This window comes from Canis lupus, chromosome 5, assembly GCF_011100685.1.
Source record: "Canis lupus familiaris isolate Mischka breed German Shepherd chromosome 5, alternate assembly UU_Cfam_GSD_1.0, whole genome shotgun sequence".
Classification (NCBI taxonomy): Eukaryota; Metazoa; Chordata; class Mammalia; order Carnivora; family Canidae; genus Canis; species Canis lupus.
The window spans coordinates 19,392,668-19,418,949 of record NC_049226.1 but is presented as its reverse complement, the minus strand read 5'-3'; the positions used below and the strand labels follow the sequence as shown (position 1 = coordinate 19,418,949).

The 26,282-nt window shown below is 42.0% G+C and overlaps 1 protein-coding gene and 1 non-coding gene across 2 annotated transcripts in view; both read left to right on the top strand.

Annotated features, from left to right (window-relative positions):
- HTR3B (5-hydroxytryptamine receptor 3B) overlaps window positions 1-23,669 on the top strand; it is a 54,401-nt gene extending 30,732 nt beyond the window's left edge. The window contains exons 3-9 of the mRNA XM_038536128.1: window positions 11,232-11,276; window positions 11,597-11,706; window positions 12,134-12,303; window positions 12,822-12,979; window positions 21,518-21,728; window positions 21,863-22,045; window positions 23,158-23,669. Coding sequence (XP_038392056.1) covers window positions 11,232-11,276; window positions 11,597-11,706; window positions 12,134-12,303; window positions 12,822-12,979; window positions 21,518-21,728; window positions 21,863-22,045; window positions 23,158-23,408 — 1,128 coding nt within the window. The 3' untranslated portion in view covers window positions 23,409-23,669. The remainder of the gene's footprint in view (window positions 1-11,231; window positions 11,277-11,596; window positions 11,707-12,133; window positions 12,304-12,821; window positions 12,980-21,517; window positions 21,729-21,862; window positions 22,046-23,157) is intronic.
- LOC119872117 lies at window positions 22,419-22,522 on the top strand. The gene has a single exon (XR_005360299.1). It is a non-coding gene; the product is annotated as a U6 spliceosomal RNA (small nuclear RNA).
- Window positions 23,670-26,282: the final 2,613 nt, after the last annotated feature.

Below are 26,282 nucleotides of genomic sequence, written 5' to 3'. Positions count from 1 at the left end.
TTCCCTGCTTTGTCGAATATTAGTGGATCATAGAGTTGAGGGCCCATTTCTAAGTTCTCTATTCTGTTTCATTGATCTATGTGTCTGTTTTTGTGCCAGTACCATACTGCCATACTGTCTTGATGACCACAGCTTTGTAGTACAACTTGAAATCGGCATTGTGATGCCCCCGGCTCCGGTTTTCTTTTCCAATATTCCCCTGGCTATTCAGGGTCTTTCTGATTCCACACAAATCTTAAGATTATTTGTTCCAAATCTCTGAAGAAAGTCCACGGTATTTTGATAGGGATTGCATTAAATATGTAAATTGCCCTGGGTAGCATTGACATTTTCCCAATATTAATTCTTCCAATCCATGAGCATGGAATATTTTTCCATCTCTTTGTGTCTTCCTTAATTTCTTTCAGAAGTGTTCTGTAGTTTTTAGGGGGTATAGATCCTTTACCTCTTTGGTTAGGTTTATTCCTAGGTATCTTATGCTTTTGGGTGCAATTGTAAGTGGAATTGACTCCTTCATTTCTCTTTCTTCAGTTTCATTGTTAGTGTATAGAAATGCCACTGATTTCTGGGCGTTGATTTTGTATCCTGCCACACTGCCAAATTGCTGTATGAGTTCTAGCAATCTTGGGGTGGAGTCCTTTGGGTTTTCTATGTACAGTATCATGTCATCTGCAAAGAGGGAGAGTTTGACTTCTTTGCAAATTTGAATGCCTTTTATTTCTTTTTGTTGTCTGATTGCTGAGGCTAGGACTTCCAGTACTATGTTGAATAGCAGTGTGAGAGTGGTCATCCCTGTTGTGTTCCTGATCTTAGGGGAAAGGCTCCCAGTGCTTCCCCATTGAGAATGATATTTGCTGTGGGCTTTTTGTAGATGGCTTTTAAGATGTCGAGGAATGTTCCCTCTATCCCTACACTCTGAAGAGTTTTGATCAGGAATGGATGCTGTATTTTGTCAAATGCTCTCTCTGCATCTATAGAGAGGATCATATGGTTCTTGGTTTTTCTCTTGTTGATAAGATATATCACGTTGATTGCTTTATGAGTGTTGAACCAGCCTTGCATCCCAGGGATAAATCCCACTTGGTCATGGTAAATAATCTTCTTAGTGTACTGTTGGATCCTAGCCAATTTTTGCATCTGTGTTAATCAAGGATATTGGTCTATAATTCTCCTTTTTCATGGGGTCTTTGTCTGGTTTTGGAATTAAGGTGATGCTGGCCTCATAAAACAAGTTTGGAAGTATTCCATCCCTTTCTATCTTTCAGAACAGCTTTAGTAGAATAGGTATTGTTTCTTCTTTAAATGTTTAATAGAATTCCCCTGGGAAGCCATCTGGCCCTGGACTTTTGTGTCTTGGGAGGTTTTTGATGACTGCTTCAATTTCCTCCCTGGTTATTGGCCTGTTTAGGTTTTCTATTTCTTCCTGTTCCAGTTTTGGTAGTTTGTGGTTTTCTAGAAATGTGTCCATTTCTTCTAGATTGCCTAATTTATTGGTGTATAGCTGCTCATAATGTTTTTAAAATGTTTGTATTTCCTTGGTATTAGTTGTGATCTTTCCCTTTTCCATTCATGATTTTATTAATTTGAGTCTTTTCTCTTTTGTTTTTAATAAGGCTGGCTAATGGTTTATCTATCTTATTAATTCTTTCAAAGAACCAACTCCTGGTTTTGTTGATCTGTTCTACAGCTCTTCTGGTCTCTGTTTCATTGAGTTCTGCTCAAATCTTTATTAACTCTCTTCTTCTGCTTGGTGTAGGTTTTATTTCCTGTTCTTTCTCCAGTTCCGTTAGGTGCGAGGTTAGCTTGTGTATTTGAGTTTTTTCCAATTTTTTGAGGTATGCTTGTATTGTGATGCATTTCCCTCTTAGGACTGCTTTTGCTGTATCCCAAAGATTTTGAATGGTTGTCTCTTCATTTTCTTTAGTTTCCATGAATTTTTTACTTCTTCTCTAATTTCCTGGTTGATCCTTTCATCTTTTAGCAGGATGGTCTTTAACCTCCCCGTGTTTGAGTTTCTTCCAAATTTCTTCTTGTGATTGAGTTCAAGTTTCAAAGCACTATGGTCTGAAAATATGCAGGGGACGATCCCAATCTTTTGGTATCGGTTGAGACCTGATACGGTTTGTGACCCAGTACGTGGTCTATTCTGGAGAAAGCTCCATGTGCACTTGAGAAGAATATGTATTCAGTTGCATTTGGATGTAAAGTTCTGTAAATATCTGTGAAATCCATCTGGTCCAGTGTATCATTTAAAGCTCTTGTTTCTTTGGTGATGTTGTGCTTAGAAGATCTGTCATTTGCAGAAAGTGCCATGTTGAAGTCTCCCAGTATTAGTGTATTATTATCTAAGTATGTCTTTATTTTGGTTATTAATTAATTGATATACTTGGTAGATCCCACATTAGGGGCATGAGTATTCATGATTGTTAGGTCCTCTTGTTGGATAGATCCTTTAAGTATGATATAGTGTCCCTCTTCATCTCTTACTACAGTCTTTGGGATAAACTTTAATTTATCTGATATGAGGATTGCTACCTCTGCTTTCTTTTGAGGACCATTTGAATGGTAAATGGTTCTCCAACCTTTCATTTTTAGGCTGTAGGTGTCCTTAGGTCTAAAATGAGTCTCTTGTAGACAGCAAATAGATAGGTCTTGCTTTTATATACAGTCTGAAACCCTGCACCTTTTGATGGGGTCATTTAGCCCATTCACGTTCAGAGTTAGTATTGAAAGATATTAATTTAGTGTCATCATAATACCTATTCAGTCCCTGTTTTTGTGGATTATTTCTTTGGGATTCCTCATTCTTTTACAGAGTCCCCCTTAATATTTCTTGCAGAGCTGGTTTGGTGGTCACATATTCTTTCAGTTTCTGCCTATCTTGGAAGCTCTTTATCTCTCCTTCTATTCTCATTGAGAGCCTTGCTGGATAAAGTATTCTTGGGTGCATGTTCTTCTCATTTAGGACCCTGAATATATCCTTCCAGCCCTTTCTGGCCTGCCAGATCTCTGAGGATAGGTCTTCTGTTAATCTAATATTTCTCCCCATATAAGTTAGGGATCTGTTGTCTCTTGCTGCTTTAAGGATTTTCTCTTTATCTTTGGAATTTGCAAGTTTCACTATTAAATGTCAAGGTGCTGAATGGTTTTTATTGATTTTAGGGGGATATTGATTCTATCTCCTGAATCTGAATACCAGTTTCCCTCCCCGAATTGGGGAATTTTTCAGCTCTGATTTGTTCAAATATGCTTTCTGGCCCTCTGTCCCTCTTGGCACCCTCTGGAACCCCAATTATATGTAGATTTTTCCTTCTGAGGCTGTCATTTATTTCCCTTATCCTTTCCTCATGTTCTTTTAATTGTTTTTCTCTTTTTTCCTCAGCTTCTTTCCTTGCCATCAACTTGTCTTCTATGTCACTCAGTCTTTCTTCTACCTCATTAATCCTCATTGTTAAGACCTCTAGTTTAGATTGCATCTCATTTAATTGATTTTTAATTTTGGCCTGATTAGATGTAAATTATGCATTCATGAAGTCTCTTCATTCCTTTATGCTTTTTTCCAGAGCCACCAGTAGCTTCATAACTGTGCTTCTGAACTGGCTTTCTGACATCGAATTGTAATCCAAATTTTTTAACTCTGGCACAGAGTACTGTTTCTGATTCTTTCTTTTGTGGTGAGTTCTTTATAGTCATTTTGCTCAGTGCAGAGTGGCTGTATGAGTGGGCTGCATCAAGAATATCAACCACGACCTAAGTAAATTTCACCCTAGATGATTCTTGTTAGAAGCGAAAATCCTTCTCTCTGTAGCATTCCAGATGTTCTCTCTTCAAATCTCAGGTCAAATTGGTAGGTTTTCAGGATGATTTGAAAGTAATCTAGGTAAGTTGGTGGGGCCAGGTGAGTTGAGGCACCTACTCCTCCACCATCTTGCCCTCCCCTCTCATATAAACTTTAGAATCAATTTCTATTTTTAAGAAGTGCTGGAGTTTTTATTGGGATTACATTAAATCTATAAATGAATTTGGATTAAGGAGATCTTAATCTTAGTCTTGCCATCCATGAGCACATTTTATCTCTCTGTTTATTTAGTTCTTTAATTCCTCCTACTAATATTTTGTAGTTGTCATGTCAGTGTTTTACACATATTTGGTTAAATGTATCCCTAAGCATTTCACATTTTTGGTACTATTATAAATAGTATTTTTAAATGAAACTGTTTATGGCTAGCATACAAAAATACAGTTGATTTGCATGTATTGGCCTTGGATCCTGGGACCTTACCATCTCTTATCCAGTTTTAGAGGCCTTTCTATAGATTCTTGCAGATTTTCTATGTAGAAGGTCATGTTGTCTGTGAATAATGACAGTTTTGCTTCTTTATCTCCATTCTTCATACCTGTATTTCCTTTCATTGTTGCACTGGCTCAGACTTCCAATTGAATAGAAGGGTGTACTATCCCATAAATGTCAATTTGATAAATGTGTTCAATAGTATTATCAAAATCTTCCCTAACTCTTTAAATTTTTGTCGTTCTACTAATTTCATAGTTAGGAGTATTAAAATCCCCAATTATAACTGTACTTTGTCTATTTCTCTGCTCTGTTGTTAGGTGAGTATACATTTAGAGTTACATGTCCTCTGGATGAACAGATCCTTCTATCATTATGAAATACCCCTCTTCATGTCTGCTAATATCCTTTCCTTAAAGTTTTTCTCATGCTTCCTTTTTACATGGAAGAAGAAGAGACTTTTCAGTCTCTGTGTGACATATTCAAAGTCATTTCTTGGAGACAGCATATAGTCGGGTCTTGCTTTCCTTTTTTAACTTTAATTTTTCAATAAGTATAAATGTACAGGAAGTTGCAAATAAATTTACAGGGAGGTTCCGAACCCTTCACCCAATATCCCCCAATGTTAACATCTTAGGCAAGTGTCATATAGTACCTATACTAGAAAATTAACATTGGTTCAATCCATAGAACTTATTCAGATTTCTCCAATTTTACATATATTCATGTGTGTGTGTGTGTGTGTGTGTTAACTTTATCATATATGTAGCTTTGTGTGACCACCACTACCACAAATGGAGCTACACAGTCATTACCATAGAGCTGCCTGGTTCTGCTCTTTTATAGCCACACCCCTGTCCCTGTCCCCTGTCTCTAACCACTGGCAACCAACAAATCTTTCCTTCATCTTTGTAATTGTGTTATTTTGAGAAGATTCTATAAATGCAAACATGCAATACAGTAACCTCTGGGATAGGTTTTTTCATTCAGTGTAATTCCCTTCAGATTCCCCCATGTTGTGCAGTTCTTGAGTTCATCGGTTTTATTGCTGAGTAGGATTCCAGGGCATTGCGCTCTTAAAAAAAATTTTAACCTGTCAATCTATACATTTTAATTGAACTATCTTGTCCATTTACCAATACCATCTTGCTATTTCTTTTCTAATTGTCCCATCTGTTTTTATTGTTGCTGTTCTTTTCCTTTTCTCTTGCCTTATTTTAAGTAAATTAAACATTTTTTAAATATTTGACTTTAGTTCTTCTGTTGGCTTTTCAGTATCCCTCTGTATTATATTTTAGATGTTATTTTAGGGATTTCTATAACCATCACTCACTTCATACAGTGTACTTAGAATTAATGTTATTACCCTTCGCATAAACTGTACAAATCTTACAACAGTAAAATTCCATTTACCTGCTCCTCTGTCCTTTGTATTATTTTTGTCTTCAATTTTACATTTACATACATAATATGTTACTACTTTAATGTATTTAGTTAAAATAAGTTAATAATTTATTTTTATTGAAATGGAGATATTTTCCTATGTTACTGTCTAATGCTGTGCTGTGAATCACAGACTCTGATTTTTTTACTGAGAATTAGGCATTGTAATTGATTAAAAAAAAGTTGAAACTAAAAGTATAGTTGACACAACAAGTTTTTTTGTTTTGCTTTTTTAAGATTTATTCACTTGGGAGAGCAAGTGAGCATGTGCATGAGCAGGGGGAGAGGCAGAAGGAGAGGGAGGGAGAGAGAATCTTCAAGCAGACTCCCTGCTGGGCACAGAGCCCGACATTGGCCGCAACCCTGAGATCATGACCTGAGCCGAAATCAAGAGCCGACGGCTTAACCCACTGAGCCACCCAGGCGCCCCACAAATTATTTTAACATCACTTTCCTCCAGCTTAGATAAATAAATCCCTAACCATTATTTCTTTGTAAACAGGAACTTTAAATGATATGCACACACACACAAAAAAAATCTCAGTTTTAGCAAAAGTTCTAGATTTAAGATTCTGGAAACTATTTAATTAAATGCCAGGAAATATCCACCCGACTCCAAAGGCCTGGTCTTACATAAAGCTTCAACAGAAAACTTCCTTAAATTTCCTCTGTAATTGGATATTGAACTAAAATTTTTGAGAGTAAATTTCCTGGAGCTGTATCTTCATGTACTTAAGAGATACTAGTCCTTGCTACTTGTCAGTGGGTTTTCATGCCTGCAGTGCTTACAGACATAGTACAATGGGAATAGCATGGTCTGAATAAAGACACATGATGTGAGCCATGTCATGCAAAACCCCAGGACATGTTGATGATCAGCTTTGGATAAAGGAATAAGACCACCCTAGGTCAATCCTCATTCTCCCTCTTTCTACCTCATACTTCACTTTCCTCCAGAGGATTATTTGGAGAGAAATATAGAAAAGAAATAAAGTTTCTATATTAATATTTTCCCTTAGGACAACTGTGACAAATTGAATTTTTAAAAATCTGTTTCTTTCTATCCTGATAAATGAAAATAAAACCAGATTCTTTCTGGTCATTAAGGAGAACACCATTATTTTTTCAAAGATATGTTTTTCTCCACTATCATGGAATATACTAATTTTTAAAAGGATTTATTTATATATTTATGAGAGACACACAGAGAGACAGAGACATAGGCAGAGGGAGAAGCACGATGCAGAACTCAATCTCAGGACCCCAGGATCATGACCTGAGCCAAAGGCAGATGCTCAACCACTGAGCCACCCAGGTGCCCCTAGCCTAATTTCTTACTAGAATATGTTATGACAGTAAATGTGTCTTATTGGATAAGGCTGACTTTCCTTCAGAAATCTGGAAAAATCTCATAGCTCATCCCTGTAGTTTTATCCCTGTCTACTACTTTAGCCTCATCTCCTCAATACTGCAAAGAAACCAACCCCTTGTTGTCTCTTGCCTGTATGCTCTTTCCTCCACAGGAAGTCTTTGTCTTCATTTTCCATCTGCAAAATATAACAGTACTTCAAATCTTAGCTCCCGAAAGAGATTTCCCTCATATCTGCAAGCTGACAGCAACGTCTTCTTCCTTTAAATCCATTGAAGTCTACATATCTCGTAACACATAGAGCTATTTGTTAAAATGTCACATGCACTAATTTACTAATAAGCTACCTGTGGGAAGGACGGGCTTACTAGTATTCATATTCCCCATAATATGCAGTGCAGCATATCTTACTTCAAACATACTGGATAGATACCCATCAAGCAATTAATTGATTAAAATAGTCTAATATGCTTCGCAAATGTCTCCATTACATTCAGCAGGGCTGAGCCTAAAGTTCATTGTGGAGGTGGGGCCAGTTCTGAAAGACTTGATGAAATCCTGCACAGGATCGGACAAGAATAGATAACTTGTTGGGTACATCTGCCAGCAGCTGAGCTTCTGGCAACTTTTGTTTGGAGTGAAGAGCTTTCAGCCCTGCTTTCACCATGGCACCTCGCTCCCATTATAATGTTTTGCCTCCTGTTTTGTTTATATGAAAGACTACAGTCTCGTCTTAGAATTTCTGGGTATTATGAGTACCTTAGGGAAATCTGATTATAGAGATAGTCTACTCAACAGTGAAGAGTTTCAATTTGTTTCTATTGAGTTTTGTCAATTCCGAATCCCAGATACCTTTGTATTCCAGTCCATTGACTAGAGCCTCCCAGCCAGACGTTGAGGCATCTGTTTCTATAGTCTTTGGAACTGGGAAAGATAAATAAGAATGTGCGGGAATTATCTGTATATTTGCTAACCACCAATTTAGATCTAAATAGACTCCCTCTGTTAGGAAGACTAATGAATTCCAATTCTCTGAAATATCCTTTGCTTTTAACAAGCAAGATGGAAGGTATCTAAAGAAAAAAAGAGAGAGAGAGAGATACACAGAGGGAAAAGCTGTGAATAATGCCACCAGAGAACCAATTATGTTCACCAGCTGGCATTGAGAAACTTGTTTCCTTTGACAAAAAAAAAAAAAAAAAGATTTCAGTTTTAGTTTCAAACTCCTTTTTGACATTGTGTTCTTTAGGGCTGAATGACAAATGCTCCCAGAACCCCCCCCCCTAATATATTGGGGAGAAATTCTTAACACTTGTTACATGTAATATGACAAAGCAATGGGCAGGAAGAGGAAAATGAGCTAAGGCATCAACATGGCAGTTAATAACAATCAACTGGATAAAATAATAGTCTCCCCAGCCACATGACTGAGTCAGTGATACATTCAGGACTTGGCATGACAGAGATTTAAAAAAAATGGTCAGGATGTTTCACAGTTCTAAAAATATATTTTTTGTGAAAGAATAGTTAAAACCTGTATTTTCCAGTAATACAAACTGTATTTTGAACTTGATTTACCCCCCTATTTGGGGGGACCCCTCATTGATGGCCGCTAAGCCTAGAACTGAGCCCTTTGTGCTTTAGTTGGGGGAGACATCACATCTTACAATGTTAGTAAATCAAAGCCTAGTTCAACAGCATGAGAGCTTAGAGGAAGAAAATCAAATCTAACTAAATAATGCTGATTGTAAAAAACATTATCTATTTCAGAATCTCTCAGCTGGTAAAACTTGGAAGGAAGTGGTGTCGCCTCAAGGTTCATTCATGCTGTAGCATGGGTCAGAATTTCCTTCTCTTTTAAGGCTGAATAATATTACGTTGTATGTATATGCCACATTTTGCTTATGTATTCATCTTTGATGGACACTTGGGTTGCTTCCACCCCTTGGCTATTGTGAATAATGGTGCTGTGAACATGGGTGTACAAATAACTGAGGCCTTTGCTTTCAGTTCTTTTGGATTTATACCAAAGAATGGAATTGCTAGACCATATGGTAATTCTATTTTTAATTTTTAGGAACTGCCACTGTTTTCCATAGCAGCTGTGCCATTTTATATTCCCACCAGTAGTGCACAAGGATTTCAATTTCTTTACATCTTCACTAACACTTATTTTCTGTTTTTGTTTGATTTTTTTTTTTTTTTGGTTTTGTTTTAGCAGCCATCTTAATGAGAATAAAGTGGTATTTCACTGTGGCTTTAATTTGCATTTCCCTAATGATTAGTGATTGTATAAGTCAGCTTGGACTGCCATCACAAATACCACAGACTCTATTTTTCACAGTTCTAGAGGCTGGGAAGTCCAAGATCAAAGTTCTAGCCAATTATATTCCTGGTGAGAGCTCTCTTCCTGGATTACAGATAGCTGCCTTCTTCCTATATACCCACACGGGGGAGAGAGAGGGATCATTCTGTCTTCCTCTTCTTCTAAGGCCATCAATCCTAATAGATGGTGCTTTCATTTAACTTTAGCTACCTCTTCAAAGTCCCATCTCCAGGGATCCCTGGGTGGCTCAGCGGTTTGGCACCTGCCTTTGGCCCAGGGAGTGATCCGGGAGTCCCCGGACCAAGTCCTGCATCGGGCTCCTGGCATGGAGCCTGCTTCTGCCTCTGCCTGTGTCTCTGCTTCTCTCTTTCTCTGTCTCTATGTCTATCATGAATAAATAAATAAAATCTTAAAAAAAAAAACAAAGTCCCATCTCCAAATTTAGTCATATATGAATTTTAGAAGAACATAATAACATAATTTGATCCACAGCAGTGATGTTGAACATCTTTTCATCTGCTTATTCACCATTCGTATATCCACTTTGAAGGAAGATCCATTTTGAAGTAGGGTCATTGTTTTGTTTTAATTTGTAGAAATTCTTTGTATATTCTGGATACTAACTCCGTATCAGATATATGATCTGCAGATATTATCTCCATTCTGTGGGTTGTCTTTTTACTTCTTGATGTGTCCTTTAAAGCACAAAAGTTTTTCATTTTGATGAAATTCCATTTACATGTTCTTTGGTTTCATGTGGTTATGGTGTCCAAACTAAGAGTTGACTGCCTAATTCAAGTCACAAAGATTTACTTCCATGTTTTCTTTAAAAAAAAAAAAAAAGATTTGTTTATTTGAGACAGAAAGAGAAGGCACACTTGAGTGGGGGGAGGGGCAGAGGAAGAAGGAGAGAGAACCTTCAAGCAGACTTCCCAGTGAGGGGCTCAATCCTCAGACTCCAAGATCATGACCTGAGCCAAAACCAAGAGTCAGCTGCCCAACCAATTGAGCCACCCAGGCACCCCTCCTATGTTTTCTTCTAAGAGTTTTATAGTTTTAGCTCCTACATTTAGGTTCAAAACAGTCCATTTTGAGTTAATGAGTTAATGTTTGTACATGGTGTGAGATATTCCTCTTAATTCCTAAGAACATAGTAGTTTTAGAATGCGCTTTACTAAAGTAAATATGAAAAAAAGTTAGTAAGGAAGGGGTTCTTTTTTTGGTTGTTATTCTTTGGGGCCTTTTAAAAAATTTACTGACTCATTGCAGACATAGAGAAATCACATCTATTTATATCACCAAAAATGCACTTCATTTACATTAAGCTCATCCAGTCTGTTTGATAAGCAGAGAAATCTAAACATAAGGTAACTTCACAGGAATGGCTGCCAAGAGCAGTTGAGATAACACTCATTAAAGTATTATGAATAATATCATGATTACAAATAAAAGCTTGGTCTCATCTTTTTAGCCCAGAGTTGGCTAAGGCTACATGTCATTTTTTAATTTGATTAATGGCAGAGTAACTAATTGGGGTGGAAAGGGATTAGCAAATCATTCAAGATGTCAGGTGTAGTCATAGCACCATTTTGTCAGAGATGCTATAGCAAAGTTTGTAATGACAGACGTGTGTAATAAATAGGAGCCAAGAATACTCAGATTTAAACACTTAAGGAGGTGCTTTTAAAATCAACATTTTTAGTTAGATTTGATTTTCTTTCTCTGAGTTATCATACTGTTGAATTGGACTTTGATTTATTGACATTCTAATATTTGGTACCCATTTTCGTTTTGCTTTGCAGGATGCACAGAACCAAAAATTAAAGACAAGTATATGGTACCAAGAGGTAAATGATGTTTCCTTCCATACATGCTGGACTCTTGATCTTAATCTGTTGCAAAATATAATTATTCTAAGGAATAGATATTTTCTTTGTGTTTGCAAGTTAGCTTCTGCAGCAGACCTAATTTATTAGAATCTGTGTAAGATACGTGGCCATGTTTTCTGGTTGGGGCACCATCTTTAGGAGCTGGAAGGAAAGTCCTCTCCCCTAATAGTGCCAACAAGCAGATCAGTTGGGTTATTCATCCAAATCCCTCTTCGGTTCTTTGGTGAGCTTGACATTTCCCCCTTTTAATAAATTTCTGTTCTGGCTACTGCTAACAGGTTTGGGATGATGAGTTTTTATCCTGGAACCCCAGCATGTTTGATGAGATTAGAGAGATTTCTCTTCCTCTAAGTGACATCTGGGCCCCTGACATCATCATTAATGAATTGTAAGTGTTCCGGGGTGTATTTCCATGGGGTTTAAGCTGCTTGGACTATTCAGGCCCATTGCTGTTTTGGTCATTGTTGCTATTTTTTGTTTCTCAACTTGAAGAGAATCACAGTGTTGGGAATATTCAAGTTAGAAGGACCATGGGTTGACATCATTTAAGATAGATAGAGATTTGATTACATATACTTGAGGTTACCCATGGGTTATGCCTGTGTTGCAAGAGTAGCAAGTAAATTAACTTTTGAGGCATTCCTGAATCCATCTTTGCCAGGGTGAATTCTATCATGGGAAATGTGAATCTGTCTTTGCACTTCTAGGCTAGTTCTGGATATCATGGTCACTACCATCTCATAATCAGTTCCGTTTGTGGATTGAAATGACGAAGGCCCTCTCTGTAACAGCAAGGTCTCCTGTGTTTCTCATAGGGTGGATGTTGAGGGGTCACCTGACCTTCCGTATGTCTATGTGAACTCCTCTGGGACCATTAAGAACTCTAAGCCTATGCAGGTCGTTACTACATGCAGTTTAGAGACATACGCTTTTCCGTTTGACATCCAGAACTGCAGCCTGACCTTCAGTAGCATCCTGCACACAGGTAAACCACGACAGGCCTAGTCTGCTGGTGGGAGACACACTCGTGCTGGGTTGGCACACATAGGTGAGATTCTGTCTATGAGGCTTATTTTATTCTTGCACAGAAGTGACAAGAACCTAAATCTGTTCTTATAGTTATTTGGTTTCTGTTGTAATTCAAACAAAGTACAGTGCTGTGCCCAGATACATAGCTCATTGCTGCTGTTGGTTTGGGAATACTATATTCACCCTCTGCTGCCATCAAGAAGGTTATAGAAGTCAGGACCAACGCTATCATTCTACGGATAATGGAGTACAAACTGTAAATTCACGGTTAGGTTGTTTGTTTGTTTCGCTGCTAGAAAGGTTTTATTCCACATCTCTCTCCCTCATTCATAATGGTTGTATGGAACCCCATCTCAGGGAGATTGTGCATGTGGCGGCAGGAGCAAAGGGAAGAATTTGAACTGGAAGTTGGGAAAGGGGGCTATTACCGGTGCCTCTCTCTGTGGGGAAGTCACTTGTTTATGTTGTTTTCAGTGGAAGATGTCAACCTGGCCTTCCTGAGGAGCAGAGAAGATATTAAGCAAGACAAGAAAGAATTTTTGAATGACAGTGAGTGGGAACTTCTTTCCGTGTCCTCAACATACAACATCCTGCAGAGCAGCGCTGGAGATTTTGCGCAGATTCAGTTTAATGTAGGTCCTTCTCCTCCCTGATCCCGCTGGCCACTTCCCTGCAGGCTTAGGCTTGCCATGCTGGGCTGAGGAGTCACTGCTCTGTTGCATATTCTCACTCATTACCTCTGAGAACAGATGATTCCGGAGGCTCTGGACATCCCCTTGTGTTAAGGCATTTCACAGCCCAGAGATTTAGTCACAGATGCAGGATTTCTGTATGTGGGTATAGAAAGAATGATTTTTCAGGCACCTGAGCCACCCACCATAGCACACATCCTGAAGCCTTCAGTACATACTAACATCCTCATTCCTAATTGCTACAGAGAGGGAAAAAAGAAAACCCACATACAACAACAACAAAAAATTGGGAGAAGAGTGTCTCTTCAACATTATTGTCCTGTTTTTAACTAAGTAAATTATTAATCCCAGATACAAATTTATAAGATTATCATTATTAACTGGACTATCTTGAGCAATTAGTTAACAAATCACCTGCAGAGTCCTCAGAGACTATGGTGGTTTCTGAATCAGAGAGAACAACTGCTCAAAAAGGACTCATTGAGAAGCCAGACTTCTCAGTTGCACCACCAGGGATATTCTTGGCTGCATTGTCATGGAGAAATTTGTTCCAGCAAGAGCTTAGGAGGTGGGGTGCAGGACAGTGAAGCCTAATGTTTTACATTCCAGAGGCAGCCACCCTTCCTTCCCTGGCCTTTCTAGCAAACTGTTCTGATAAGTGGTTTGCAGCAGGTTCATGCAACTGGTAGACCCATGATTAGTATTCATTTCTGCTTTTTTGCACCAAGTCAGCTAGTGGTGGTGGTAGTTGGGTGGGGAAAAGTCCTTCATGCCCGATGATGTTTGATTGAAAAACAGAGACTATAGACAAGTCAGGGTCATACACAGGATGAATTCTGGAAACAAGCCCTTTGAATAAGAAGGAAAATTCAGACTAGACTAGGTGCTATGGTTATGCTGGATAATTCTATGCTAAGAGAGGGTGGTATTGAAATAAGCTATTATTGAGGCCACAGATGCCCCTCCATTGTTAATAGGTGTCCCATGCAGTTTTCTAGCGAAGCTCTTGTTAAATCAGGGCCTCCCAGAAATAGCTGTGGTTTGAACCTGACTCAATGGATAACTAACTAATCACAACTCACACCTTCTTGGTGGTGGGGTTTGGGTGTTTCCCTGTTCTGCTTGGATTTTAACAAAGCTGGCATTGTGGCTTGTTTGTCCACTTTTTTTTTTTTTTTAAGCAAGAGAAAAAGAGGGGAAGAAAAGAAAGCTTTTTTAATTTCAATGAGTTTCTTGGCTAAGAGTAAACACCTCATTAATTTTAAAGATATCAGCCCACAAACATTATTAATGCAGCCCGAATAATGGAGAGCATTAAAGGGAAATGTGAGGGAGTAGCACGTGCAAGGTGGAACATAGTCACCTACCAAGCACTCCAGAGAGCGCTGCACACACCATTACCTACACTGCACGACGGAGACAAACACAGGCAAGAGATGGGACAGATAAAGGAGTACGCGCACGCACACGCACACACACACACACACACACATGCATGCATACATACTCTCCATAAAGCAGCCACTATTTGTGGCTACATGTCACCCCTTGCCCTGAATATTAATTTGTCCTCTCAGTAGTGGCAAAAGGTTTTCTCTGTAGTAGCTCCATTTTAAATATGATGAACAGAGACATAACAGATTATTTAAGGAAAGGAGAAGCTTCCCTGCATGTCAGGAACGGTGATCCCATTCTTCTGTTCCATTCACTGTCATACTTCATCTCCATGTACAGGGTCATACTGAGGCATGCTAGAGGTGGTCATTGATAGGATTTCATGTTTTTGGAGCTTTCCCCTGGGTCCCTTTGCCCTGGGGCTAATGTGGATTCTCTAGCAGGGCTGGCTTCCACCCTGGCCCTCTGGAACAGGGTAGGGAAAGAAGCCTGAATAGTCACAGATCATGTTTCCCAGGGCAGGGAGCTAGGCTCAGCAGCAGCTCTACAACTTTGAAAAGACTTAAAATAGATTCAGTGACTATCTCAGTCCTCTGTCTCCTTTGACCTCTCTCAGCCTCCATGCCTCCCCATGCCTGCTATGTGTACCATGGCTAGGCTTATGTTCTTTTACTCCATACCAATCATCATACTCTGAAGTCAACAACTTAAGTATCCTGGTGTCCTTCAGTAGCCCTTGGACAATGATGTGAAATTCAGAGCCTGGTTCCATGCCAACATTGGGTTTACTAGGGTCCTGACAGCAAAGGGCCATCTCCCTCTTAAACTAATCATGTGCTGTTTCCTAGTCGAGGCTGCCCAGCGGGGGGTTGAAGACAAGTAGGGGCAGGCAGGAGGAAGAATGATCTGTTCCAAATATGTTTGTCACTCTGGGCCTGATGTATACTGCTGCCCCTGATATGAAATCAAATGCTCAGAATGCCTTGTTGGTTCCAGCGAATGTGCAATCATATCTGCTGGCTCCAGGACACATATTATTTATCAGAGGGCACAGCTAACACTTTGGAGTCTGGCTGCATTCCACAGGGGGCCCAGAGCACAGGCACTTCTGCCTACAGAGATGGCTGTGTGCAGCCCAGCTCCCAATCCAACAGCCATAGGAGGGGAGGTTACCTCCAATACATTATCGGAGGTGCTGGTTCCCAGAAACAGCAGGCTGAGGATTTGATTTCTGTATGGCAGCTTTTTGTTTTTTGGGTTTTGGGTTTTAGGTTTTTTTTTTTTTTAAGAATGAGGGTAGAAGTGGGAGGACGTAGGAATAAAAATGTGAGAATTCATTTTGGATGTAAGAGGGTGGACAACTGTGGGAAGTAAAGTGAGCCCAACACTAAGCTATCCTCACACTGAGTGAAGTGTTCATGTAGGCGGGAGGTGGGGGCCATGCAGGGGAGTCCTAGAAAAATGCAGAAGGGCAATGGAGAAAGAGAGGTGCCTTGTCTATCCTCTTTCTCTAACATAGTTGTCCTTTCTAGAGTGGTTTTGTTGAGCTATCTATTGAATGCAGCTCATAAACTTGATAGAAGATCTTTCTGAGCTTCACCAGATTGAGAGAGGGAGAGAGACAGAGAAGAAAGAGAATTTAGAGTTCTAGATATCTCTCTAGTGTCACTCAAGTATCCCTGGAATCATGGACTTTCTGCTAATCGAGCCTGACCCATGGTCCAGACCCAAGAAACTCGCCCTCCTGTGCAAGGATCTTACTTAGATGGCAGTAACTTTCCCATTCTTTCTGAGTTGGGAATGTTGGGAGGGGCTTGGGAGAGAAGGAAGATAGTCGTCTGTATGAAGCGTGAGTCTGGGCGTCAAAAGTTCCAACTATGTCATAAAGACGGTCATGCAAAATTGAGTACTGGTGGGGTCTACCATCAAGGAGGCAATTAGAGGCTAACCTTGGGGCCTATTCCATCTCCAAGGAGCTCTCCACACACACATTCTGAATTAGATTGATCTCTTTCATTAACATCAATAGGCTCCAAATACCTTTGTGTACTTATTATTACCTGGCTTTAATGGATAATGAAATTGTGGCATAATATTGCTAACACCTGAAGGGTGTCTAATGGAGAACACGGACTGAAACTAAAGTGCTTTTTCTTCCCTTTCTGTGGAATTTAAAGGCACCAGCTCCCTTAGTCCATTAGAAGTGATGGGCTCCAGGTAGGGGCAGTTCCGCAGAGAGCAGTGTCTCACCAATCTGGTGACGTACTTTCCTCCCCAGCATCGGCAGGCAGTTACTGTCACTGGCATGACCTGAAGAGAGGTAGCCCTTGGAGGACTGACCTCATGAGGGGAACCCCCATTTGTGCTAACTCCACACTCTCACCCTACTGAAGCTAAAAGTAGCAGTACTCATGGACTCCAGTATAACTCAGCAAATATCTTTTGAGCTCTTATCATGTACTAGTCTCAGTGGACCCACCGAGGACACAAGCATAAGTAAAACAGGGCTCCTCAAAATGCCGCCTAGGGAGACATTGTAACAATAACCACAAAACTGAGCATTTACTTGACACCAGGCACCATTTTAAGAGTTTGTACCTGTCAACCTCACGTGTCTATGAGATTGATGCTCTGAGTACAAATCGTACAAATGGATGAACTAGAGTACAGAGAAGTTAACTTGCCCAAGTCTAGGTCACTTGCCCAAGGTGTATAGGGTGACTGTGGAGCTTGGGCTTGAACCCAGGCAGTCTGACTCCAGAAACTACATGCTAATCCTATATGTAGCTCACAAATCAACATAATGTAGCATATTCCAGTCCATTCTTTGGCATTCGTCCACTGTGTGTTACTGAGCGAGTTGCCTATAATAGTTTCCTAGGGCTTCCATAACAAAGTACCACAAACTAGTACCTTAAAACTAATTCATTCTCTCACAGTTTTGGAGCCTAGAAATCGGGGTGTCAGCATTAGTTCCTTCTGGGAACCCTGAGGGAGACCCTGTTCCATGCCTCTCTCCTAGCTTTTGGTGGCTGCCAGCAATCCTTGGCTTGTAGATGTATCACTCCAGTCTCTGTCCCCATCCTCATGTGGCATTCTCTTTTGTGTATCTCTTCTCTTCTTCTCATGAGGACACCAATTATTTTGGAATAAGGGTCCACCTCCTGGAGTAATAAGACCTCATCTGAACCAATTAATTATGTCTACAGTGATCCCATTTCCAAATAAGGTCACATTCTTAGCTTCCAGGAAGGACATTAGTTCTTGGGGCCATTATTCAACCCATTACAGTCCACTGCCCTCTGGCTCCCCAAAATTCTTGTTCATCACATGTGCAAAATGCATTCACCCTATCCTAGCATCCCTAAATGTCTTAAACTATTTCATGCACCAACTCTGAGACCAAAATATAATCTAAATATAAACTCAGAAGGTCCCAAATCCCTTCATCTAAATCAGGTACAGGCTCTGGGTATAGTCCATTCTGGGACAGACTTCTATCTGCAGACTAAAACATCCAAACACCAGAGTCTGGTTGTGGATTCCATGGGATGGGGAGGGGCAGAAACCTATCCTATTAACTATTCTAATTCCAATACTTAAAAAAAGTACTTGACTCTCTGTTCATGCTCAATTAATGTCTCTTGAACAAGACAATAAAGGGATTTGAGGATCAAACGAGATGCGAAAACAAGCCATTTCTGAAAGCTATATGATAAAATAAGAATTTCTTTAGGCTGTACTGGGCTTGTAGAGAAAATTAGTCTAGTCCATAAGTAATATTTCCCCTAAGTCAAACTAAGTAAAAAAGGAAGGTCCTTTGTTCTTGAAAAAAAAACAAAAACAAAAAAAACAAAGAGGGGGTCTATTTAGCTGTATAATTTTATGAGCCAAACACAGGCGGGGGAGATTGCTACTTTATGTCGAGTAGCTGTGTACCCTTGTAGCTACATGTCTCCCTTCCACTTTTGGCCACTGCTATCTCCAGGGACACATATCCTCCTGATAGCACTGGCTGCCTGGCTGGTGGGGCCCAGTACAAAATGAAAATGTGGGGCTCCCTGTTAAAAAATTATGAGTTTCAAAATGGCACCAGCAGAGCATGCAACCAAGTGCCAGGCCCTTCTAAGTGCTGGGCCCTGTGTACCTGCCCAAGCCGCATGCTCCCAGAGCCAGCCTGTTCTCCCAGTCCCTTGGCTCTTGCCACACTTCTTCCCTGGCACAATGGGGGGCATGTGGTCTGGTAAAACTGGGGAGCCATCTTTGGTTCTGGCCCAGGTTTATGTTCATTCTCTACATGAGCCTCTGGGTAGAGAGGAACCACCTAACCATGTGCTCATTACACAGGAGCGTTATTGACACAGTACAACAGCCCATCTCAATGATGGCCAAGATGTTCAGCAAGCAAAAGCAAGGTGCTTTTTAATTTTTTAAAAGTTCTTTTTAAAACATTTATTTATTTATTTTAGAGGGAGAGAGAGAGGAAGGGCACAGGGAGAGAAGGAATCCCAAGCAGACCCCATGCCCAGTGTGGAGCCCAATGCAAGGCCCAATCTCATGACACTGAAATCAGGACCCAAGTCAAAACCAAGAGCTGGATGCTCAACCACCTACACCTTGTGGCCTTCCCAATAAAGTGCTTTAAAAAGTGAAAAATCAAGGCATATACCCAGGATCACTTAAACTGGCACGTATCGGGGCACTTGGAATTGAAGGCCTCTGGAGCTTGATTCTCTTGACTAAGTCTGGGCTGTTTCTGCTTAACCATCGTGGCTACTTGGACATTCTTTAGGGTGTTCTTACCCTTTCCAACCTCTTCATGTCATATCTGCCAGGAAGTCTAGGGGAGTCCTGGTCACCCCCCACCACCCTGCCGGGCACACCACAAAGACCCTGGTGGACTCTGACCACTTGACTCCCGTCCTACCATCCCCAGCTAACCACTGCCATCTCTGTTACAGCATGATGAAGACAGCTTGAGAGGCTGAAGTGGACGACAGGTCATTTTGTTGTTGTTTTCCTTGTTGACCATGCTTTGGTAGAAATGTGTTTTAACTGAATTATTACAAAGCCTGAGTGTTGCTTTTGTTCAGATATTTGCACCCAGTTATGCCTAGTAGACTATAATCCTCCAAACAGCTCTGACCTGCCGAGCTCCACAGAGTCAGGATATGCTCCCAGACTTAGTGGCTGGGGAGCCCCCACCCCATTCTCTTCTGCAAGGTGCTAGATATCTGGTCTCAACCAAGCTCTTCCCACCACCGTCTCCTCTGGCCCTGGCCTCTGCCTGGGCTTCTCCCTATGTGCTTGCCTCACAGCAGGAGGCGAAGATGAGGGAGAAGAACTCAGCTCTGATGTCTGGTCAGATCAAGAGTTGTAGCGACTGGTGGAAGAGAACCGGGCACAGCCCAGCTCTGCCATTTACTCAACTTACTTCAGGAACCGAGCTTTATTTTTTCGACTCTAGGACGGCGGTGTTCCATGACCTGCCAAGAAGCTCACAGTGAGAATTAAATAAACCACGTCACATGTGTCAAAGCATCTCACATGTTATTGGACACCTAGAAAGCATTCAGTTGTGTAGTGAATCAGAGAAATGGGAGACTCCAGACACTATTTTGTTCCCAGATCCCACAGCAAAGGGCTCAGAACCTTCATTGTTCAGTAGACATGTCCTGAATACCCACTATAAAATAGGGATTATTTTTGGCCCCATGAGGGATTTTTTTCATCATTGCTGCTCTTGCCCTCAAAGTGTCACGGGACGCAGTCCTGTCATTCCCTGATGAAAATAGTTTGTGTTTATTAAAGACATTTCCTACCACCATCCCAGAGAAGTGAGGCATACAAAAAATGGCAGTAGCAGAGCAACTTTGAGTCTCAGATCCCCAGCTGAAAACCCCACTCAGCAGCTCTGTATACCTGGCCATGCTGCTGGGCATCTTCATTGTCCCCCCTGCTTAGATCCACTTCGCCCCTTCTGCTGCCCTGTGCTTCTGGAGATGAGCTGCAGCCTCATTGACCAGTAGGAAGAGGGAATGGATTGGCAGGAGGAGGGGGAGGGAGAGTAAGATGGTTATCTCTCCATCTTTCTCCGTGTGGAGTCACCACCAGGCTGGCTGTGCCCCTAAGAGGGAGCCCTAGATCCTGTGTGGGCTCTCTCTCCTCAGGTTCTAGTCACATTCCCAGCCCCGGGCCCCATCAGGGCTAAGGGTAAGGATAACTCAGTCAGTCCTCTCAAACATCCAGGGCACCACCCTCCTTCTTGTGGTTGCCCTCTGCCTGCCCACACCTTGTAAGCGGTCTCTTTGCTAAGCTCTCCTCAGATCTCCCAGGGGTGCCATTGGTTCCTGCCCAAACTCTGACAGACACACAAGTGCTGAGGTGCTCACATTCCACAGAGGAAGTCAGGGTAAGCCGAGAACAGTGCCAGATGTTGCATAAGTGGCATAAGGAGAAAGATCTTAGTGTAAGACCTGGATTTAAAACAGTTACTCGCTGGCTGTGTGAGTTTAAACAAGCAGTTTAATCTCTGTGAACCTCAGTTTCCTTGTCTGTAGAATGGAGATACTAATGCCCAGCCCTTCAAGTGGGTGTGAGGATTGAACAGGACAGGACACAGGAGACACTTAGGCTAGTGCCTGGCCCATGGCCGGTGGCAAACAAATAGATGCTGATGCTTCTTCTTATAATTAGTAATGTTAGTTCCACATAAAAGCTTAAAGGGTTTTTTTTTCTATTTTCTAAACCACAAAATAATCTTTTTCTAACCTACAGTCTTTTCACATTATGCAAAAATGTTGGGATGTCTATGGATTCTATTTTTTTAACTTTTATTTAGTTTTTAAAAAGATTTTATTTACTTATTCATGAGAGTGACAGAGAGAGAGGCAGAGACACAGGCAGAGGAAGACACAGACTCTCTGCAGGGAGCCTGATGCAGAACTCGATCTTAGGACCCTAGGGTCACACCCTGAGCCGAAGGCAGACACTCAACCACTAAGCCACCCAGGTGTCCCTGGCTTTGGATTTTAGCCCCTCAGTGCAGACCTTCTCTTCAGTAGACGCCTTGTCCCTGGCCAGGTGGTGATTCGCAGGCGCCCGCTGGTCTACATCGTGAGCCTGCTGATTCCCAGCATCTTCCTAATGCTTGTGGACCTGGGGAGCTTCTACCTACCACCTACCTGCCGGGCCAGGATTATGTTCAAGACCAGCGTGCTGGTAGGCTACACCGTCTTCAGGGTCAACATGTCTGATGAGATGCCAAGGAGTGCAGTGAGCACCCCTCTGATTGGTAAGCACCCACGGGGACACCAGACACCCAACTTCCATCATTCCTGTCACAGATCTGATGTGGCATTTCAGATCAGGGGCAGGAGAGCCCCAGACATTCTGGCTAATTCCACCTCCTCTGGTTCCTTCCCTCAGGGGTCTTCTTCACAGTCTGTATGGCTTTCCTGGTTATCAGCTTATTTAAGTCCATCCTGTTGGTCAAATTGCTCTATGATGAGAGGAACAGCGGGCAGGAGCGGCCCCTCTTCTGCCTTCAAGGGGACACTGATGTCGATGGGCCTAGAGTAGATCCCAGAGCCCAGCTTGCTGGGGTCCCAGGTTAGTGAGAAACCTCAAGGTCCCTACCTAGGCTTGCTCTATCACACTCTCTGCACCGGGTCCCATTAGTGGAGCACCAGGCCATGTGTCCTGCTGTGCAAAAAGTTTGAAACACTTGCTTCCTTGCTTCTGTGATGCATTTATCTTACTTCTCTGGAGACCTGCTGGCTTTCCAGAAAGCCGCACTTTAGCTCAGAGGTCAGGCCTTCAGTTGACTTTGCTTGTTTTTGTTTGTATTTTCCAGTTTTAACCGGTTAGCTAAAGTGACCGAGCGACTGGCCCTAGAATCATAGAGTACTGGTGTGTGTGCACACATGCTTGTATGCATTTGGATCCCTGTTGCTTAATGGGAACCAGTGTAGGAATTACCCCACTGCTCACTTTGGCAGCACACATACTAAAATCGGAACAATACAGAGGTTAGCATGACCCCTGTGCAAGGATGATAGGCAAACTTGTGAAGCGTTCTGTATTTTTACTGTATATTTGAAAGTTGCTAAAGAGAGTATATCCTAAACATTCTCATCACAAGAAAAAAAAAGTGTGTAACTGTGTGGTAGTGGAGGTTAACCAGACTTATTCTGATGTATTGGTATATATGTACATTCGTCTATGTCGTGAGTCTGCTGGTTCCCAGCATTTTCCTAATGCTTATGGACCTGGGGACCTTCTACCTACCACCCACCTGCTGTGCCAGGGTTATGTTCAAGACATAATTTTGGTATATATATATAATTATTATGCTGTACACCTGAAATCTAATGTCATATGTAAATTATATCACAATTAAACAAAAATAATCATCCCAGTCCCTAAAGCTCCAACTGAGTCAGTGGGGCTGGCCCCCAGCTCGGAAAATCTCCTGGATGGATCTAGCCTAGATGTCCTTTCTGCACAACACAGCTCTGCTTCCTTCTGCACAGCCTATCCTCCCATCAGTAGGCGGAGGGGAGGCCCCAACCCCAACCCAATCTGCCACCCTGTTTTGCCCACAAACCTTCCTTGGTAAGCAGCTTACCAAGGCTTCCATTGGCTTCCATTGGCTCCAGTGGGAAGCCCAGGGGGCTTTGGGAGCCCTTGGCTCACCTAGGATGTTTTCCTCTCTCACACAGAGCCCATCTGTCGAGAGCACCTGGCCCCAACAGGAACCCTGGAGGAAGTCTGGTTCCAGCTTAAATCCATCAGCACCTACTTCCAAACCTGGGACCAGTCAGACCAACAGGAGGTTAAATGGCTGGCCCTCCTGGAACGTTTTGACCGACTGCTCTTTCAAGCCTACACCATCATACTGGGGCTCTATGCCATCACCCTGTGCTCCCTCTGGGCCCTGTGGGGCAGCTCGTGGAGACTCAGGGCAGGCTAATGGGTTTTGTGGAGAGGAGGGAATGGAGCATAATGGGTTAAAAAGCTCCTCACCTCTTGTTGCAGTGCAGGTGTTCACACCTGCTGAGGTACTGAATGACCTAGGATGAATGTATTCATGACAAAAATGTCCAGATATCTCATGGTATACAGTGAAAAAGAAGCTTGCCTTCTTATTCTATTTCTCTCCCCAAAAGTGACCACCATTAGGAATTTCTTTCAGAAAATGTCTAGGTACATTACATACATACATGTTTTGACAGTTTAGCTTTTTTTTTTTTTTTTTTTTTTTTTGTTTTTTTTTGCTTTTTTTGTTTTTTGTTTTTTAAGTGTAAGATCACTTCATCTCCCAGTTCTATCTTGGTCATTCAGTAAACTGAATGACTCAGTTTACTGAGTGTTAGTTAAGTCCTAGGTGTTATGTTAGGCAGACCAGAGAATACAAAATATGTCATTCTTCACTTGACTCGATTCCCAAGGACAATCTCGCACAAAGCAGGGTGCAAGATTCAAGGCACATCTGTGTCCTGAAGCTCTTGTTCCCGGTGTCTCAGATGAGCATCTCTTCCCCTGCACCACATCACTGTTGGAGAGAAGCCGGGTAACAAGCCCATCAGACCCAATCTAGCACAACATTTAGCCAACACACACTATGTGTAAGGCCCTGAGCTGGGGGATAGGCTTCATGCATGGTCCTTGGGTTCAAGGAGATTATAATCCACTATCGTTTTATTAGTCTACAAGGGCTGCCATAACAAAACACCATAGACTTTGTGGCTTTAACAGAAATGCCTTTTCTCACAGCTCTGGAGGCTGGAAGTCTGAGATCAAGGTGTCAGCAGGGTTGGCTTCTTCTGAGGCTTCTGTCCTTGGCCCACAGATGGCTGCCTTGTCCCTGTTCTCACACGGCCTTCCCTCTGTGCATGTTCATATCTGTATCTGAATTTCCTCCATTTACGAAGACACCAACTATTGGATTAGGGCCCACATTAATAACCTCACCTAACCTCACCTCTCTAAAGGCCCTACTCCAGATACGCATTCTGAGGTACTGGTGGTTAAGACCTCAACATGAATTTGAGGGTGGGTAACACGATTCAGTCCATAATACTCTCATGGCTGTGGACTCTTGACAAGTCCCAAATCTGCAAGTAGGCTGGCAGGCCGGGACCCACAGAGTAGTTACAGTTTGAGTCCAAAGCAGAGGCAGGAGTGTCTGCTGGCAGGATTCCCACTTATTCCAGGTAGCCCGTGTTTTACTACTGAGGCTTTCAACTAATCGGATGAGGCTCATTCTGGAAGGGAATCTGTTTTACCCAAGTTTACTGATTTAAATGTTAATCTCATATAAAAAAATACCTTCACAGAAACACCTAGAATGATGTTTAACCAAATATCTAGGTCCTGTGGTCTAGCCAAATTCACACACAAAACTAACCATGACAGTCCCAATGGTCCTGTACCTTCCCTCTATGCCCACAGTTATTTGTTAAGACAGAAGAGCCCTAGAGTCACAGGGCACTTGGGTGACTCATTAACTTCTGGCTCTTACTCTCTAGTAGCCAAATCTGCACCAACTAGCTTATCTTATGACAGTTCCCGTGGCCCCATAGCTTGAATTCTAAGGTTAGAGCTCAAGTCTTCCACAGATTTTCCTTCCTTTTATTTCGACTTTCTTCATTTCGCATTGCTTCTTTTTATGGAGGCTTCCGTCTAGCCTAACCGGCTTGCCATTCCACCCAAGCTTCTGCTGCTAGTTGACATATTCTTTTGTTTCACCAATCTGTGTGCCACTCCGTCTAAGGACCCTGCTCAGAACAGCCTTCCCCCACCTTCTTCCTCTGATCATCTCATGACTCTGTCCCCTTCTCTCTATCTTTGGTATTATCCTCTTCTATATCCTTCCTCCTTTGAATATTTTATGGCCTATGTTTATGTGTACCTACGTGTGTGGAGTGTGTGTACATAGGTGTATGTGTTTTGGGGTATGTACGTGTGTATGCATGTGTGTACACAGGTGTGTGTGTGATGTGGGATGCATGTCTACATGTGGTGTATACACATGTGTATGTAGGTGTGTGTTGTGGTTGTGTGTACATGAGTGTGTTGTGTGTACATGTGTGCTGTGCATGTGCATTTATATGCGCGTGTGTACAGAGGTGTGTGACGTGGGGTGTGTGTGTACATGTGTGCTGTGTATGTGTGGATATGTGTGTGTTGGGGTGTGTGTTGTTGGGTATGTGTACATGTGTGGGGTGTGTGTACATGTGTATGTGCATCACCTGTCACACAGACCACATACTCCTGGAAGAGTCACCCCGTTTTCTAATTCTAGTTTCTGTCCCATCTCTGCCCGGGTCCACACAGAGTTTTGCTCATGGCAGCTGTGCAATAACAATTGCAGAGCAATTCATCCTAGCTCACTGCTGATGTTGGACACATTTCTCGCGTGTCTTCCCAGGTCTGAGGGGAGAGTCGCCCCAAGGTCAGACTCCCTGTCCTCCTGCGTCCCTCTGCCTGCTGTCAGGGCAGCCATCGGGAGCTTGCTGAGTAGACCACAGTAGGCTGAGCAAGAATCAGCACTCCTAATGCTGTCAGTGGAGGACTCAAAAGTCCAAAGCTGTTTGCTAGGAACTTTTTGCGGCGCTAAAATTGCCTTTAAAAAAAACCTACCTCCCCTTCCCCCTAAAGAAAAAGAATTTAAATTCAAACAGCCTTTACCTGCATCCTCCCTCTCTCATTACCTCCCAGTTAGTGCTCAACGCCAATTGTCCATGAAATTCCACTGCTGCTGTTAATGAAATGAGGAACATAAGAAGTTTGTGAACAGGAAGTGTCCATGCAAACCTCCACCTGTTTCCCTCCTCACTTCCTC